Source organism: Carica papaya, chromosome 9 (assembly GCF_054855325.1).
Source record: "Carica papaya isolate Zhongbai chromosome 9, ASM5485532v1, whole genome shotgun sequence".
Lineage (NCBI taxonomy): Eukaryota > Viridiplantae > Streptophyta > Magnoliopsida > Brassicales > Caricaceae > Carica > Carica papaya.
The window spans coordinates 16,547,784-16,566,082 of NC_142317.1; the positions used below are offsets into that span (position 1 = coordinate 16,547,784).

At 33.8% G+C, this 18,299-nt stretch overlaps 3 protein-coding genes across 6 annotated transcripts; all 3 read left to right on the top strand.

The window, feature by feature from the left end:
- The first annotated feature begins 5,186 nt into the window (after positions 1 to 5,186).
- On the top strand, positions 5,187 to 10,412 carry LOC110809364 (serine/threonine/tyrosine-protein kinase HT1-like). 4 transcript variants are annotated; one of them, XR_002538807.2, is made up of 4 exons: positions 5,187 to 5,969; positions 6,664 to 7,119; positions 7,889 to 8,051; positions 9,579 to 9,717. XR_002538807.2 is itself a non-coding variant. In XM_022035174.2 (3 exons), the coding sequence occupies exons 1-3, from the start codon at positions 5,610 to 5,612 to the stop codon at positions 10,108 to 10,110; spliced, it is 855 nt and encodes a 284-aa protein (XP_021890866.1). In that variant the 5' UTR covers positions 5,188 to 5,609; the 3' UTR covers positions 10,111 to 10,412. The 4 variants fall into 4 exon arrangements, 2 of the variants coding, with proteins under 2 accessions (XP_021890866.1, XP_021890865.1); XR_002538808.2 differs by having other exon boundaries at positions 7,899 to 8,051; XM_022035174.2 differs by lacking the exons at positions 7,889 to 8,051; positions 9,579 to 9,717 and adding an exon at positions 10,072 to 10,412 and having other exon boundaries at positions 5,188 to 5,969.
- A 1,311-nt stretch (positions 10,413 to 11,723) lies between these two features.
- LOC110809348 (protein KINESIN LIGHT CHAIN-RELATED 3-like) lies at positions 11,724 to 15,681 on the top strand. The gene is made up of 3 exons (XM_022035155.2): positions 11,724 to 12,072; positions 12,580 to 14,661; positions 15,178 to 15,681. The coding sequence occupies exons 2-3, from the start codon at positions 12,653 to 12,655 to the stop codon at positions 15,386 to 15,388; spliced, it is 2,220 nt and encodes a 739-aa protein (XP_021890847.1). The 5' UTR covers positions 11,724 to 12,072; positions 12,580 to 12,652; the 3' UTR covers positions 15,389 to 15,681.
- Positions 15,682 to 16,008: 327 nt separating this feature from the next.
- Positions 16,009 to 18,040, top strand: LOC148240128 (pentatricopeptide repeat-containing protein At2g03380, mitochondrial-like). Its single transcript, XM_088212080.1, has 3 exons — positions 16,009 to 16,493; positions 16,563 to 16,658; positions 16,708 to 18,040. Exons 1-3 carry the CDS (start codon positions 16,009 to 16,011, stop codon positions 18,038 to 18,040), a joined length of 1,914 nt encoding a protein of 637 aa, XP_088068206.1.
- Positions 18,041 to 18,299: the final 259 nt, after the last annotated feature.

The following is an 18,299-nucleotide window of genomic DNA, read 5'->3' on the forward strand; positions in this document are numbered from 1 at the left end:
ATTATGCATTTTATAAGGTATCACATTAATCTTGCTATGTGAACTAGGATGATAATAAACATAACTCCTTTATAAACAAGGTTTTGATGTAGTAATGGTAGTCTCTATGTAGTACTTTCGTATGGCTTATCGCTTGAAACATTGTGTGTTTATGAACAATTACTTTGATTTCTCTATATGTAGATTTAGTCTAGCATAACTAGCACATTAAATAATTTTTTTTTTTTTCCTATAAATAGGTCTTTGAATACTTGTCTTGTTATTTGATGAATAGCAGGTAATCTAACTCTCTTAAGAGAAAATAAATTGTACCAATCTAATAAGTAAAAATTATAGGAGTATATACTGATAGAAGTTTTTGTCTAAGTAACATAACCTGTATGAGGAAATATTAAGAGTAGAAGAATCTAAAGTCACACTTAGTATAATACAATGAATGAACCTCCACTATACAAACATATATCTGCGTAATATATTTTATTTTCATAATATTTTTCAAAGCATAAATAGAGAGTGATACTTATAAATCTTAAATATAAATACAGTTAGTGTATATGGAATGTGTGTAGTACAAGTTTAAGAGAGTTGTGATTTCTACATCCATTACTCTGCGCTAGTGGCATGAGGAGAGAAAGATAAAAAATAACTCTAATTGAACTATGAGGGAATTGTTGATTGATAATAGTGATATTCTAGTAGCAAAAAGTATGGATAAAAAGATGATTTTTAGGGATCCCTTGCGATATATATAGTGCATCCAGAACTAATATCCTTAAAAATCCATCGTAATAGTATTTTCCTATTTTCTGATACATCATTTCAAATGAGTAAGTCCTTTATCTTAAGAGTGTAATCAAAAGAGACTTGCACCCTTATAATATTTAACATGCAATAGTTGAGTCCAAAAGTGGGTATAATTTTATTACTTAATGAGAGATTATTCCAATTAAACCAAGAGGGATAAGTTGAAGTCAGGTAGTCTTAAGAATTCTAATCCGCTTTTAGCTTTGAGTTAACATTACTATTCTAACATAAGAGAATATTCTTTTTTCAATATACCAATTTAGATTTTGGCTTCTCCACAATCAAAGAAAATAGCTGAGTTGATTTCCTATTAATTCTAAGTGGTAAGCTAAGATATTTTGGGTCTTTATTGTGAAGGAAAGATAGATTATTTGTCTAAAATGTAATTGGATAAATTGAGAAGTATTATCACTAAAATAAATAAAGGATTTCGAAGGATTAAGAGTCTATTCAAATCACTCATAAGAAGTTTTTAGCATATTCATGTATACTTAAAGATGATTTTGTGTGACAATCGTAAAAAAGATAAGATCATCACCAAAGAATAAGTGTAATATAGAGGGGGGTTCAGACAATTTTGAGTTTAAAATTCTGAATATGGTGTTTTGCTTTGATTTGATGAATAAGTTAGGATAAGGGAACAAATGCTAATGGTAAATAAATATAGGGATAAAGGATCTTCCTTGTATGTGTCATTATTAAAGAAAAAAACTTTAATAAATTTTTCATTTAATATAATTTGATAGAATATAGTGCGAAATCATTAAGTGAATAAATATATAATTTTTTTTTAAAAAACTCAATAACCGTAAAAACTATAATTAAGAAACTTCATTTTATTTTATCAAAAGTTTTTTATAAATCACATTTAGTTTACTTTTTTTTTTTAAACTTTCATAGAGTGAAAAATTTCCTATATAATGATTAAGTTCGCCTGTATGGTTCATCTTTAATGAAGACTAATTGGGAAAGGGAAATAATCTTATCCAAAGAGTATAATATTATTCACTTGAATTACTTACTCTTTTTGAGAAAAATGAGTTATTTAATTCATAACTTTGACATGATGAAAAAAAATAATTTGTTTGAATAAAAAGAATAAATTTATACCTATTTTTGTTTTATTTAGTTATAATATGCAAATGAACTTTTGTAATAGACAAGTATAGGATGTATGAAAAAGTTATACATGTTTATATCCATATATATATATATATATAGGAGATATAAAAGTTATTTATCCTCCTGTTTACCTTATGAGCTTCTCGTTGCTGTACGTACGGTGCTCGCATCCCAAAGACGAACTTTACTTTTTCATTTTTGTTACAAAACATCCACCGTCCATCCCCATACCATCAAAATTAGGCAGCTGATATAATGTAATACTGGGCCTACCTTTAATTATGGACGGACCGATTTCATGGGGTTTCGCCACGTGTCGAAAGAAGAGGAGAGGCAGACCATCAATGATGTCCATCTGACAAGTACCCAAAAAATCATCTGTAGCTTTACATGAAAGCATACAAAACGGTTCACGTGGTGTCCTCCATCACCCATGTTCATGCAGGGATTAAATCTGAACTACATACATTATAAAATATTCTCTATCCACCACCAATAATTTTTATTTTTATCTTCTTCTTATTTAATTATATGTATATATATATATATATAAATATATGATACCCATCAACCGTATAAGTTGTCCAATCAAGAAGAAATCCAAATCATGATTCGACACCAAATAATTTGGTTTAATTATATAATCAATCAATAACAACACAAGATACCACCTTTATTTGATTTTGCGAGTATAATTAAGTACTCTTGATTAATTTACATTCATCTAAACCTAATTAAGGTTTGATTAGTATGTAATTAGTAGAAATCATTTATTGGGATGCCAAAAAATATTGGATGGCCATGGGTCATGTGCATGTGCATGTGCATGTATATGAAATCATTTCATGGACTCGATGAGATCATATAACCTGATTCATCAACTAACTTTCAGCTTCAACACATTAAAAAATAAATAATTGTTAATTAATTTAACATTATCTTCTAATTAGTGTAAAGATAAACTAATTTTTTTAAATAAATAAATAATTTGTTGGGTTTTAGAATTAGACCGGTGACAAAGACTTTACCACCATTAAATATTTGCTCAGAAAAATTAAATTACTAGGTTTTTTGTTAATTAATTTTTAATTTTAAATATAATTTAATTTAATGTGACTGGTATTTTAGGTAAAAACTGACTATGCCAGGAGTATCTCTAGATTCTTAATTAAGTACCTACTTTTGGTTAATTAAATTAATAATTTTCTTAATTAATTTAAATTAAGATCACGGAATTGTTACTGCGGTACGGACGATTTTAACTAAAGCTCACTTCTAACTTGAGGCGTCGCGCGTGGGATACGCTGCACATTTTTGTCTTGTGTACATTAAATTGAAATCACGTAGTTTATATTTAAATTAATTTGATGTATCCAAAACCATTTAGATATACTCATAATCATAATTAAAGTTTTAATTAAAATTTTTTATGAGGTTAGCTCTCACGCAAATAAACATTGACATTTAAGTTTTATTTCATATTGAAGATTGGAATATGCTATGTTATGATATAAACTTAATATTATTAATTCTAATACATAAGGGAATAATATGAAGATAAAAAGTACGAAAAATTAGAGTGAAATTGAGAAAATATATTATTTCTATTTTATTTTAAATGGTATATGATGATTGTTAATTTGAGTTTATCCCTAAAAATATTAAATTATAATTAATAGAGAATAACTATAAAATGTACGATAATATAAAAAATAACGATTAATAAATTAATGATGTAAAAAATATTATATTATATTTAATCAGTAGATAATATGTATCTCATTGTTACGTATTTATTTGTCACATGTGTATATCATATCAATTTTTAATTATTGAATATATAACATTTCATATATACTTTCATGCAAAAGTATTTCTTTTTCGAATAAAAAGAAATTATACTTTTTTGTTTTGTTTGGACACAAATTTATAAATTTATTATACATTAATAATTTATTTTTTGTCTCGTAAGATAAGTTAATATGATAAAATATCAGTATATTTTTATTTTATATATTATTAAGTTTATTAATAACGAAACATAAAAAAGTAAAAAAAAAAAAAATGTAATTATATGAATTGTAGAACATATTTTTGTGGAGGAAATATATGTAAAGATTAATGAGAAAAAAAATAAAAAACCTGATGATTACATTTGGTTTCTCCTTCTCTATCGAACCTAATTTGATTATTGTGGGGGTGGGGTGTGTGTGTGTATACGTGCATGTATGTATAGATACAAATATAGATGGATGATGGAGCAAGAATTGTTGTGGGTAGAAGGGGAAATGGGGTTTGCCAGCGGGAACACAGCTAAAGGGTGATGGAGCGTGCTTCACGCGTTAGAAGCAGCGGGTGGGCCTTACTCAGATCAGACCTATTTAATTAATGGCTTTTGTCATTTGTCAGAAAACAAAATATTAAAAATAGGAAATAAGAGAGAAGGTATAGACCGTATACGGAAGAGGACCATACCCATACGGCTTTTGTCCGACACACCACCCCCCGGGTCCCACACTCTTTCTCTTCTCCCAACAATAACTGCTTTTATTTTTTTAATTTAATTACAATTTTTAAAATCTAATTATTGAACATTTTTAACCAAAAAAAAATTACTTAATTACTATAATTATATTATTCAATGCATTTTTCTCCCTATTTTTAACTTTTTATTTAATTTAATTTAACCTCTCTCTCCTACCCCCCCCCCCCCTAAGTTGAAGGCTTAACCTCTGAGATTTTGAAATTACATATTTACCCTTTTATGGGTTTTGCGTTCGAGCTGTGTTTTTACCATTCTACCCTCGGTCGGTCATTGATTTTTGCCATCACCCTACCAAAAATTCTTTGCCAACCCAGAGAGACTATTTGTTTATTTCACAACAAAATGTTCACTAGTTGTCCCAATTCGTGCCACCCAAATTGTTGAATTTATAAATTAAGTTTTATAAAAAATTTAACACTTAATTTTTATTATTATTTTTTTAAAATTTATACATTTTATTAACTAATTGATATATATATATATATACATACATATTATTAAATAAAATATAAAATTTAAATGGAAACTATAATATTTTATAAAAAGGAGAGAAGTAGCAAACTACAATTTCAATTATTTTATATGCAAGTATAAAATAAAAGATGGTAAGGGTGGACGGAAAATAGAGAGAAATGATAAGGGCAAAAAGGGAAAAGAAAGAAACACGAGTCATAATCAACAAGACCCGGTTTGTCTCCTCCCAAGCGGATCTTCGCACGTTATGAATGTTGATGGATGAGAGGTGGAGAAAGACACTAAAACCGCCAGGTCCTCTTTGCATCTCTACACACCCTAACTCCGTCCTTCTATCTTTCTTCAATCAAAACCCGCTTCTTTTTCGACCCACTTTCGGTTCTAAATGCTCTGGTGTTTTTAGCTGAAAACTCCTTGCTCCATTCTCTGCTAATCATACAACTTTCATTCGGATTTTAGCCAGCTTTTTGTCATTTCTCTATTTTCACTCCATTAATCTTGAAAATTTCGAGATGTAGTTATGTAGTGCAACATTTTCAAGCTTACGCCTGTACTTTTCCTCCAACTGGGTATTGTCAACCGCATTCTGGGTGCACATTGGATTTAAGAGCCTGATCTGGGACCTTAAAATTTTGATGATTTTGTCAAATTCTGGCACCGAGCCATGAAGAAATTTCCCTGGTTTGCGCAAATCTCTAACAATGTCAAGTCCGAGAGAAGGCTCTCTCTTGGAGAATACAAGAGAGCAGTGTCTTGGTCCAAGTACTTGGTGTCGTCTGGTGCGGCCATAAAGGGAGAAGGAGAAGGCGAATGGAGTGCAGATATGTCACAGTTGTTTATTGGAAGTAAATTTGCCTCGGGTAGGCATAGTAGGATTTATAGAGGGATATATAAGCAGCGAGACGTTGCAATTAAGCTTATAAGCCAACCTGAGGAAGATGAGAGCTTGGCTAATTTTCTTGAGAACCAGTTCACCTCAGAGGTTGCTTTGCTTTTCCGTTTGAGACACCCCAATATCATCACCGTAAGTTCTTCCTTAATTTCTTTAAAGGATTTTTACTGTTTCTTGCTTGCATTTTTGTAGACTTTTACTGAAAGTTAAATAGTTAAAAAGATAAATTTCTAGTGTCTTTGTTATCTGCTGCTTCCATGAAATAGATTCTTTTATCAAAAAGCCTGGTCTCTGCACCTATATTTTTTTCTCTTCTTTGATTACTAGCAATTTTCTTACCTACCCAGGTATTCTGCTTTGTTGCATTGTTGAACTACTTCCATCAAGCATTTATTGAGACATGTTCGTCATACCCTTTATGTTGCTACCCATTACACATGTGCATATTTATTGTTCTTACTCTTTTATGACTCATTGGCGAGACTTCTGACTTTAGTAACTTTGGACTTATCTAAACTCTTGTTCTTTCATAACTCTTTTTCTGCTACCATAACTCATTTGCTACCTATTTTTTAATTACTGGGTCATAAAATTGCTGCACTTCCACTAAATTTGACCATGTTTATTTTATATCTCGCCTCTTTTTTATTTCTTTACTATTGCATATTGAGTTGTTTGTGGCTTTGACTTCATTTGTTTTAATGGGTATGGCGGAAGTTGTTGCTATATTTTGACCTTGTTGAGTTTGTGTAAGGAGAGTGCCTAAATGGGTCTTGGAGCAGGATAAAGTTTTGTTGACTTATAGCTTCCACTTCTTCTCTTGCAGTTTGTTGCAGCCTGTAAGAAACCTCCAGTGTTCTGTATTATTACAGAGTATATGGCTGGGGGCTCCTTAAGAAAATATCTTCATCAACAAGAGCCACATTCAATTCCACTCAGTCTAGTTTTGAAATTAGCCCTTGACATTGCACGTGGAATGCAATATCTTCATTCTCAAGGTATACTCCACAGAGATCTCAAATCCGAAAATTTACTGCTTGGAGAAGATATGTGTGTCAAAGTAGCAGACTTTGGTATTTCATGCTTAGAATCTCAGTGTGGTAGTGCAAAGGGATTTACGGGCACTTATCGCTGGATGGCCCCTGAGATGATCAGAGAGAAGCACCATACAAAGAAGGTAGATGTATACAGTTATGGCATTGTCTTGTGGGAGCTTTTAACTGCATTGACGCCATTCGAGAACATGACTCCTGAACAGGCAGCATTTGCAGTCTCTGAGAAGGTAGAGTCAACCTGATTCATCTTTTGCATGATTGTTCTTTATTATAATGAATTTCACGTGCTACAATTACATGATTTTTGGCATATGAGGCATGATTTCTCCTGACTACTGGTTTTCTTAAACTGTGAGAAAAATGGATATGGAAATGACTTAATAAAAAAACAGTGGCTTAGTGCCATTGAATTATATGCATCTTTGAAAATTCTGATAGATTTATACTTTGAATTCCAACCACTGCAGTCATATAAATGGCTGAAGCGGTCTAGTACGAAGTGTTTCTAGAGCCTAATGCAAATGCAAATGCAAATTGATTATGTTTTCCAACAGAAAGAAACGTGATACTTAACCATAACATTGAAGAATATTCCGGTGATTATTTGGTTTACTTTCTTTAATAGTGATGATTAACTAAGGTGGATGTCAATTATCTGAAAAGTTTAACTTAACAAGACATGACTCAATTTTTTTATTATAGATACTCTAACATATTTTCTTGCATGCAAGCCGCCAGATGACCAGATTGGAATAACTAATACTATGTGAGATAATTAAATTAAATAACTTATTATTTGAAAAGCTTAAGTAGATAGAAAAAATGCTTTATTATTTACATCCTAGTAAATATGAGTGTGTGAGGTATTCTTTTGTTTCTTGACCATTCAGATAGTCCAATAAAATGAACCTTGCACTTGTTTGGAGACAGGCTTTAAGGATTTGACAAAGAACATTTAAATTTTCTTATTTTGGAATACTAATAATTGAGTGCTAGATATTTGAAGGACTATATTCCAAATGCAGCGGATGCCATTATTTTGCATGTGTCTATAAAAGTCATTTGAATGGCGTACCAAGATAGAGGAAATCTGGGCTGAGGTTGAGAAGAAAGATATGACGTCTCTATATCTCCCAATAAGAGTAGTATTACAATGAAGGTTTGCTTGGTCGATCCCGAATTTTTCCAGTATTTTTGTTCATCTAGCTTTAATAGTGTGAAATAATAATGTTTGGTCACTGATTATCTGAAAAAAAATAAGATGATATAAAATTACTCGAATTTACTATTTATATTCCCATACACTATTTGCTTGCAAGTCTACAAAGTGGAAAGCATGGAGAAGTAACTAGTCCATTGTATCTTGGGCTGAAATTTCATCTTAGTGGAAGATTGAAACTCGTCAACCTTGATTTCGATATTAGATGTAAGAATCGGGTTGAACATGTAATAATTAGTTTGAGTAACCAATTAACCAGAAGTTTAGTTGATAGAAAAATATTCAAACTTTACTATTTTTTATATCTAACAAATTGGAGATTATCAAGGCATGGTTTTGTTCATTGTCAGTTAGTCCAAAAAAGGTGGGGAAGATAAACTATGCTCTTGCTTTATTTGGGTGTTTAGGCTTGCCAAGACCAAGAATATCTAAGTTACAGTTTTCTTATTTTAGAATAGTGATTATTGAGTGGTAGAATATTGGATGCACTACTCCATTGCATCAGATGGCCTGGACCAACAGTGTGTAAGTTACAATTTTCTTACTCTAGAATAGTAATTATTAACTGATAGAACGCTGGGTGGAGTATTTCCACTGCCTCAGATGGCATTAGTTACATATATCCACAGAAGTGGTTCGATGTAGTATAAGGCTAGGAGGGATCTGGATTGAAGTTAAGAACGAATATATGACCTCTCTTAGTTTGACAGAGAATAGCTTCAAAGAAGAGTATGATTCTGATGGAGGTTTTCTTGGCTAATCCCAATTTATTGGTAAATTGCTTCTTGGTCTATTGATTTCCAAGATGATGCAGTCAATTTATATTGTACATTTACTGGTCTGTGGGTGTTTGAGAGCAGGTTTTTGTCTGATCCCTGACATGCTTACCTTCAGGGCTGGGCTGTGGTTAAGGGTCATTCAGCCTCACAGCTCTTCGGTAAACAAGGCTGGCTGATATATTTACATGTTTTCCCATTTGGCTCAACCTTTGCTCTAAAATCTCCTTAGTTTTATATCCAATGATGGCTTGTCTCATTGCAAGGGCCTGCTATTTTCCATATTCTTCATATGTGATTTCATTTTCTTCCTCAGCAAGTTCATCCAAGCTATACCAGTTAATGGATAACATTCATGTTAATTTCCCTAATTTGTTTTGGCGATGAGACAGCACATGGCTCCTGGTACAGTTGCTATGTCTCTGATAATTTTAATCAGAACATTGGTCAGCTTGTTGCCTATGCAGCATTCTCTTAAAGAGTCCATGTTTACGTTCCCTTTTAACTTTTTCTACAGTTCGATGTGCGTGTGGTATGTTATACAGATATTTAGATGTTTATCTGCCATTTTGCAGATCCATTCTGATATTTCTTGCTAAAGGGTTTATACTGAAATTAGAATTTTGTTTTTTCTTCTCTTATTCCTCATTCGTATACATATTAGTTGATTGCTTATTTCTTTTCCGTGCAGAACGCAAGGCCTCCTTTGCCCTCCAATTGTCCTTCAGCATTTAGTCATCTGATTAACCAATGCTGGTCAAGCAATCCGGATAAACGACCACATTTTGATGAGATAGTTTTAATTTTGGAACACTATGCAGAGTCTCTTGAACAGGATCCAGATTTTTTCTCAAAATATAAACCTTCCTCCAAGTATACCATTTTAAAATGCTTTCCAAATTGCTTTGGTGGCCATCAGCACTCTCCTTTAAAAGCTTAATTAGGAATGCTTGTGTGAGATTCTTAAGTGTATCATATTCCTGTGTAGGTTTTGTAGACTTGGATGATTGAAACATTGGCCACTTAGTGGCTTTAATATTTTCCTTCTTTGTGTTGAATATATTGGAAAGAAATTTATTTTCTTTGTTTGTAGTTAACTCATTTTTCTTGAAAAAAGAAAAAATCACTTTGCTCAAATCAATGGTGAATGAATGAAAAACTATCTGAACTTGCAATTTATGCAGGATTCGAACAGGAGCCCTCTCTCTCTTTGGAGATGTTAGAGATGATTATTTGGCTCGAAGCTGAAGAGCTGAAAGTTTGTTATGTATCATCATTTCATGTTCTTTGTAGTGCAGAAGTTTTGTAAGGTCGGCCATTGATGTTCATTTGACAGGAGGAGTGATTATTGGGTATTGAGAACAAGTACACATCTCTTGAAGTGTAATGCAAGCATTTTGGGCTTCTCAAGTAGTCCTCGCCAACTTTGATGGGCAAATAATTCTGAGTAGTTTCATATAGACATATGTATGTATGTATATTTTAGTACTCTTTAAAAATATAAAAGTAATACCCATTCAACCAATGAATAATTTGTTAAATAAATTGTAAGATTTAAGACTTTAAGTATTATAATAGATTAATTGTGAATAAATAAATTATAATATTAGGCCATTAGGTATTCTTATAACTTACATATATTTTTTTTATTGTTCATTATGAAATTTTCTAACTTTTTTTTTTAATTTTAAAATATGTTTTTAGTATACGGTGTTTGTAAAAAAAATAAAAAAAATAAATAAAAACTAAAAAATTTGATTAATCTTGATTTTTAATTTATGATTAAACAAGTCACCTAATATTCCCTTTTTTTTTTTTTAATTCTCTCAAATCAAAATTGATATCCACATAATAAAATTTATTTTTCAATGGATAAAAAATAATAATAATAATAAAAACAAAAACTTTTAAGCCTGTGATTTTGTTAATAACAATAATATTGAATGGTTAATATCTTCTATAAGTAAATAAATATTAATATATAAATTTAATCATCCATTATCATTGGATACTACATGCTTCAATAATTATATCTTTTAATTCTCATTAATAATCTAACTTTACACTTAATATAATCATAATGAATTTTTGTTTTGTTTTGAAATGGGTAACAAGGATTTTTAATAATTAAAATAATCACTTGAACTTGAGATAATTAAATGAATTTCATAATACTAAAAGAAATTTGACCTCCCACCCTCTCTCTCTCTCTCTCTCTCTATATATATATATATATATATATAATATCTATATCTATATGAATAGATTTTGGAATTAATCCACCGACACTAAGTTTTGATGAAGGGGTTAATGCAATTATTGATTTTACATCCTCCAAAACTTGTCTGCTTTTTTACTTCATTATTATCTTCTTCTTAATTAAAGTTGTTAATTCTTTTCTATGTTAAAAAGTATTCATAATGAATGAATTACTACTTTCTTCTAACTCCAAAGATCTTGGGAATCAACTTAAATGTAAATTTAAGATAATTTCGTCCCTAATTTAATATATAAGAAGAATTTAATTTAAGTTGATTAAATTACTTCATTAAATAATAATAATAATAATAAATAAATAAATAAAAGATTAGGAATCAAAATCAAGTTTAAAAAGAAGACAGAGCAAAGTTTGATGAATACGACACTCTGTCCACATAAATCTAACATTCTACCCAAACTTCCGGAAAAGTCAAACCCTTTCAATTTTGACCACCATTAAAATTAATTCTAAAAGGGACATTATCGTCATTCTACATCATCCTGCCCACTCACCGAATGCCACGTGGCGAGTTGCATCCAAAACACAAGTGAAGAAGAGGACGAAGACAAAAGTACGGATCGGCAGTTGCAGGCCGCGCCCGGTTCGATTTGGGGGGAGAAGTCGCCTTCTTCTCTGACATTCCACCTCTGCAACAAAAAATCTCCACACCTCCACCTTCCCATTTCCCCTTTTTGCCCTCCCTCTTTCCCTCAATTCCTTTCTTTTTTTTTTTTTTTTCTTTTTTTTATAAAAAAAATTCTCTCTTCTCCTCCGCCCTTCAATATATATACTACTCCACCAAATCGTAGAATTTTCGTCCATCTTATCTTTGTGTGTTGTGTGTGTATTCGTTTCTTTTAGTTGTATATAAAACCTATTCAAGATTGTATCACCTTCATGACTTATCTAACGGTTGATTTTTAAGGTATTGCTTCTGTCTATGCTGAAACTCTGTGTTTTCGCATTTTATACCACTTTTTTCTTTTGTTTGAATCTGTATCGGATTATTTTGAGAGGTCAACTGCGATAACATTTTGTTTTGATTCTTCTCTATACTCTGTTTTTTTTTTCTTTTCTTATGGGCGTTGGTGCTTCTTTTTCCATTGCATCGATTTGCATAATCGGCTTGTTTAACTCTATGGGGAGTTAAATGGTACCTTCATTCGTTTTTGTTTTTGGAAGACCTAATCAAGGAGGAAATTTTTTTTTTTTTAATTTTCACGGCCGAGCTTGTTTCTTGATTTGTACGAGGGTTGCACGTCAGGTTTTGTTTTTGTATTTCTGCTTTGCTTTTGTTTCGTTTTCCTAATAGGTTGGAGTTGAAATTTGAATTATGCAGCTCGTGCGTGTACTTGCTTTGGTTGTAAAAAATACATGTTACTTCTGTGTAGATCTGTAATGACTGTTGCTTGTTCGTAATCCTGTGTGTTAGGTATTTGAGACTTTCGTTGCAGACACTTTCTTGGACTTTTCAGAGTTTTTTTATTGGGTCTGTGGAAATTAAGATGCCTGGAATTGTCGTGGATGAAATCTGTGAAGAAGGGATAGTGAAAGAAGTTAATGAAAATTCTACACCTGTTAAGGAAAATTCGGTTTCCAATATGTCTCCGAGGAGCACATTGAGTCCAAAAAGCCCTCATAGCATGCATCCGGATGTTCCCGTTGATGGGGTGGTTAACACTTCAATTGAGCAGCTCTATGAGAATGTATGTGACATGCAGAGTACTGATCAGTCACAGTCAAGGCAGAGCTTTGGATCGTATGGTGAGGAATCTAGGATTGATTCTGAGTTGCGTCATCTTGTTGGAGGAGAGATGAAGGAGGTTGAAATCATGGAGGAGGAAGAGGTGGATAAGCCAGAAGATGATACTGGTAGTATCTCCTCTCCTAAGAAGGGAAATTCATCTGGGGGTAACGAGTCAGGGAAGTTGGACAAGTCTCAATCTTCTGGTACAGAATCTGTTTCTACAGGGAACTCAAAGAAAACCACTCGTCTGCATTTGGACTCAGAGGCATCACCAAGAAATAGCCCATCATTGAAAAATAGCCCCAAGGGAAAGAGTCCTGAGAAACCTCCTATTGATAAGAGGAATGATAAGAATCTAAAAAAAGCACATGGAGGAGTCGTTTCCTTGAAGAAACGCAGAGGATCAAAGTTACCAAATGGACATGAAGATTCAGATGGATTAGAAAATCCAGATCTTGGGCCATTTTTGCTCAAGAAAACCAGGGATTTGATTTCTTCAGGGGAAAATCTGCAGAAAGCTCTTGAATTAGCTCTTCGAGCAGCAAATGCATTTGAAAAATGCTCAAATGGGAAACCCAATTTGGATGTTGTAATGTCCTTGCATGTCACCGCAGCAATATACTGCAGCTTAGGCCAATACAGTGAGGCAATTCCAGTTCTTGAGCATTCAATTCAAATTCCAGTGATTGAGAAAGGTCAAGAACATGCCCTTGCTAAATTTGCTGGTCATATGCAGTTAGGTGATACTTATGCAATGTTGGGCCAGCTTGAGAATTCAATAATGTGTTATACAACAGGGTTGGAAGTCCAGAAAAATGTTCTAGGTGAAACAGATTCAAGAGTTGGTGAAACTTGTAGATATCTGGCTGAAGCTCATGTTCAAGCACTGAGATTTGATGAGGCTGAAAAGCTATGTCAGATGGCTCTTGATATTCATAGAGAAAATGGTTCACCAGCCTCTCTTGAAGAAGCAGCAGATAGGAGGCTCATGGGTCTTATATGTGAAGCAAAGGGAAATCATGAAGCTGCCCTTGAGCATCTTGTTTTAGCCAGTATGGCAATGGTAGCAAATGGTCAGGAGGCAGAGGTGGCTTCTGTTGATTGCAGCATTGGAGACACGTACTTATCTCTATCTCGATATGATGAGGCTGTTTTTGCTTACCAGAAAGCACTCACAGCTTTTAAGACCACCAAGGGAGAGAATCATCCCACTGTTGCTTCTGTGTTTGTTCGGTTGGCAGACTTGTACAACAGGACAGGGAAAGTAAGAGATGCAAAGTCTTACTGTGAGAATGCCCTTCGAATCTATGAGAAGCCTTTACCTGGGATCCCTCCAGAAGAGATTGCTAGTGGTCTCACTGATGTCTCGGCCATCTATGAATCACTGAATGAGCTTGAGCAGGCAATCAAGTTATTACAAAAAGCATTGCAGACATACGATGATGCCCCTGGTCAGCAAAGCACCATTGCTGGAATTGAAGCCCAGATGGGGGTCCTCCACTACATGTTAGGAAATTATTCTGAATCTTACATCTGCTTTGATAAAGCCATTTCGAAGCTCCGCGCTAGTGGAGAGAAGAAATCTGCTTTCTTTGGCATTGCTCTTAACCAAATGGGGTTGGCTTGTGTTCAACGCTATGCCATACAAGAGGCTGTTGGTTTGTTTGAAGAGGCCAGGAGTATCTTGGAGCAAGAGTATGGACCATATCATCCTGACACGCTCGGAGTGTATAGCAATCTAGCTGGCACTTATGATGCAATTGGAAGGTATGCAATGTATACCATTCTTTCTTCATTTCTTGAGTCTTACGCCACTGACATTCTTTCAAGCAAACTCTTCTGGGTTCCTTCTGATTTTACCCAAGTGCTTCTTTTCCATGTAACCAAAAATCTACGCTACTATTTTTGGTTGGCCTATATTATGTAGCATGTTATAACTGTATATATGATTTCTTTCCTTTGCCTAGATGTTAAGATTTCAACCAAGTCAGTTGAGGTGCTATGTGAGCACATGGAAACATATATCTTGTGTTTTCTCTTTCTTCATGTTTTCTGTGCCAGTAAATTTCAGATAGATGCAGGAGGTATATTTGATCTCAAAATTATAAATTTTTTTTTTACCAGAATAAGCCCTAGACTGACACCTGCATAAACATTTTACTGCATTCCTACTAACTCATTCGATTACCACTGATAGATTTGACATAGAGGCTACTTGTTAGTTGTATAACAGAATTATTTATTGGTTTCTTATTGATTTTCTGCTATTTGCTTCAAATATAGATTGGATGATGCAATTGAAATCCTGGAGCATGTTGTTGGAATGAGGGAGGAAAAGCTTGGGACAGCAAATCCAGATGTGGATGATGAGAAAAGGAGGTTATCTGAGTTATTGAAAGAGGCAGGCAGAGTACGAAGCAGAAAAGCAAAATCATTAGAGACCCTCCTTGATGCCAATTCTCACATTATAAACAATGACAGCGTTAGGGTATGATACGGGTGATCGTTTATATATACATATATTTAAGATTGAATTGGACTATACGGCTCCCAAAAGAGAAAGAAAATGGAAAACGGGATAGGTGTGTGGATTTGTTCTTAAGATTTGTGCTTTGGCAGTGAATGAAGTAACTGCGGGTTGAGATTTGGCTGTATTATTCATTTGTACTTGTTCTTTTCTGCTGTATACCGTAACTTATCATGTACTACACCTAAATTTATTGTATTAAAACAGTGGCACGTTACAGTTAATATATATTTTTGAATGGTAAAGATTCATTTCCATAACTCATTTGTTAATATGGTGCTACGTATATGGAAGTGTTCTCCACCTCTTAGCTTTTTTTCTTTAATGGATTCCTTCTTTCAACCTTTTTTTTATTAAAAAAAATAGGATGAACTGTTATTCACAAAAGTATGGATGGGATTCTTAAAATTCTATACTGAAGAGTATATATTTGATTTTTTATTTTTTATGATTAGATTCGTTTCAATTTCTTCAAACATGATGAACTTTTTCTACCATTAAAAAAACGAAACGAGAGGAAAAAAAATTTAAAAAACCGCCGGAGTGCGAAACGACATCGTTTGACTCAGTGCCCACATGATTTCAGGATGCAATGGCCGGGACCCAAAAGCAGGAAGTTTAAGGACGATTCCCGCATTCCGACTCCTGCCATCCCAGTAATGGACACTTCCAGGCTACTAAATTTACGTTCGCTTCATCCATGTTTTCACTATAAAGATCGATCAGATCTGCCATTGTTATGTAAGGCACCTCACACTCCCAATGCTAATTTCTACTGCCCTGAAATGCTTTCAGTTTCTTTCATTTCTCAGAACTGTTCTACTTTGACACAATATGTTGGAAACCCGTCTAGAAAATCGGTGATTCGAGATGGGTGTTTGGGCAATAATCCTGAAACCAATGTTTCATCGATTTGCAAGATGATTACAGAATCCACAGATTGCGGATTATTTGAAGGTGTTGTAGTGGCTTATATTGATATGCTTGAATATGCTTTCCCGGTCGAGGAATTCCGATGCTTTTCTCGTTTAATTAAGGCATTTGGTGGGCTTTCTGATGTCAATAAGAGCAGGTAGATTCATGGACATGTCTTGAAATTAGGTTTTTTAAATGATATTTACATTATGAATGCGCTTTTAAGTATCTGCCGGAAATGCGGGGCTGTTGCTGATGCCGTTAAGGTGTTTGAGAAAATGCGTGAGAGAGATATAGTGTCGTGGAATGCCATGATATCTGGGTTTTCCCAATCAAGAGTATTATATTGCATCGTTGACGATCTTTAGCAGGATGATCGAGGAACATGGTGTGTATCCCAATCGCGTTTCATGCTTGTCAGCGCTCTCTTCCTGTTCTTCCATTGAGTCATTGATTCACGGGAAAGAAATTCATACATTTCTCTTGAAAAGTGGGTTGGACTTTGATGAGTTTTCAGTTAGCCAATTGATTGAAATGTGCATGGGTTGTGGAGATACTAGAAGTGCTGAGCTTATTTTTAAGAGCGACCTTGACAGGGAATTGACCAGGGGAAACATAGTAATATGGAACGTGATGATTGCGGGCTATATATCTAATGAGTCTTTTCAATCAGCATTCAAATTGTTAATCGAGCTGTTGGAATTAGGGATAAGTCCAGATTCTTCAACGCTTGTGTTTGCTTTAGTTCTCTGCTCACAATTAGCAGATTTAACTTTTGGAATGCAAATCCATAAACTTGTTTTAGCACTTGGGATTGGAAATGATGTAAGAGTTAAAACTGCCGTCATGGAGATGTACTTTAAATTTGGTGATCCTGAAACTGGTTTTAACATCTTCGGAAGGTCTGTAAATCATAACTTGGTCATGTGGGGTGCAGTACTATCCAATTGTACTCAGAACGGTTACCCTGCTAGGAAACTAGAATTGTTCCGTAGATTTATGTTAGAAAAGGGTTCCCCAGATTCTGTTATCCTTTTAGCTGTATTGCAGGCATGTTCATTCTTGAGTCTTCTGACTAGAGGTAAGGAAATCCATGGATTAGAAGTGAAAATGAAACTCAAATCTGATACTTTTGTTGGCAGTGCCTTAGTTGATATGTATGCTAAATGTGAAGATATGAAATCGACTAAGAAAGTTTTTTCTCGGTTGTCATCATGGGATTTGATCTCATGGAATGCTGTAATATCTGGATTTTTACATTACAGCTCTCGTGATGAAGCTTTAAAAGCATTTCATGATATGCAATCTGAACAAATTAGACCAAATAACATAACAGCTTCTTGTGTTATCTCTGTTTGTGCCCAGATGTCAGCCATGAAACTATGCAAGGAGCTTCATTGTTACTTATTCCGGCAAGGATTAGAGACCAATGTTCTAGTAAGCAATTCTCTGATAGGTGCCTATGCCAAATGCGGTGACATAATAAGCTCATTGAGAATATTTGAGAAAAGCCCTGAAAGAAATGCACTATCATGGAATTCAATCATATTGGGGTTTGGGATACACGGTCTCACAGAAGATATGTTTGTTTCATTTGAAAATATGAAAGACGCAGGCGTGAAACCTGACAGTGTAACTTTTACAGCTCTGCTGTCTGCATGTAGTCACACTGGAAAAGTGGACATGGGGCTGGAAATTATTTGAAGATATGGTTCAAAAATACAAACTTGAGCTTGAACTGAAGCAATACACATGTATGGTTGACCTTCTAAGCCGAGCTGGCCATGTAAATGAAGCTTATAATCTGATCATGGCCGTGCCTTTTGTCCCTGATGATCACATGCGGGCGGGGTTCATTGCTTGGATCATGTAGAACTTACAGAAATCAGAAGATGGCAGAACTTGTGGCTAGTCGGATATTCCAACTTGATTCTACTAGCACCGGTTATCATCTCCTTCTTGC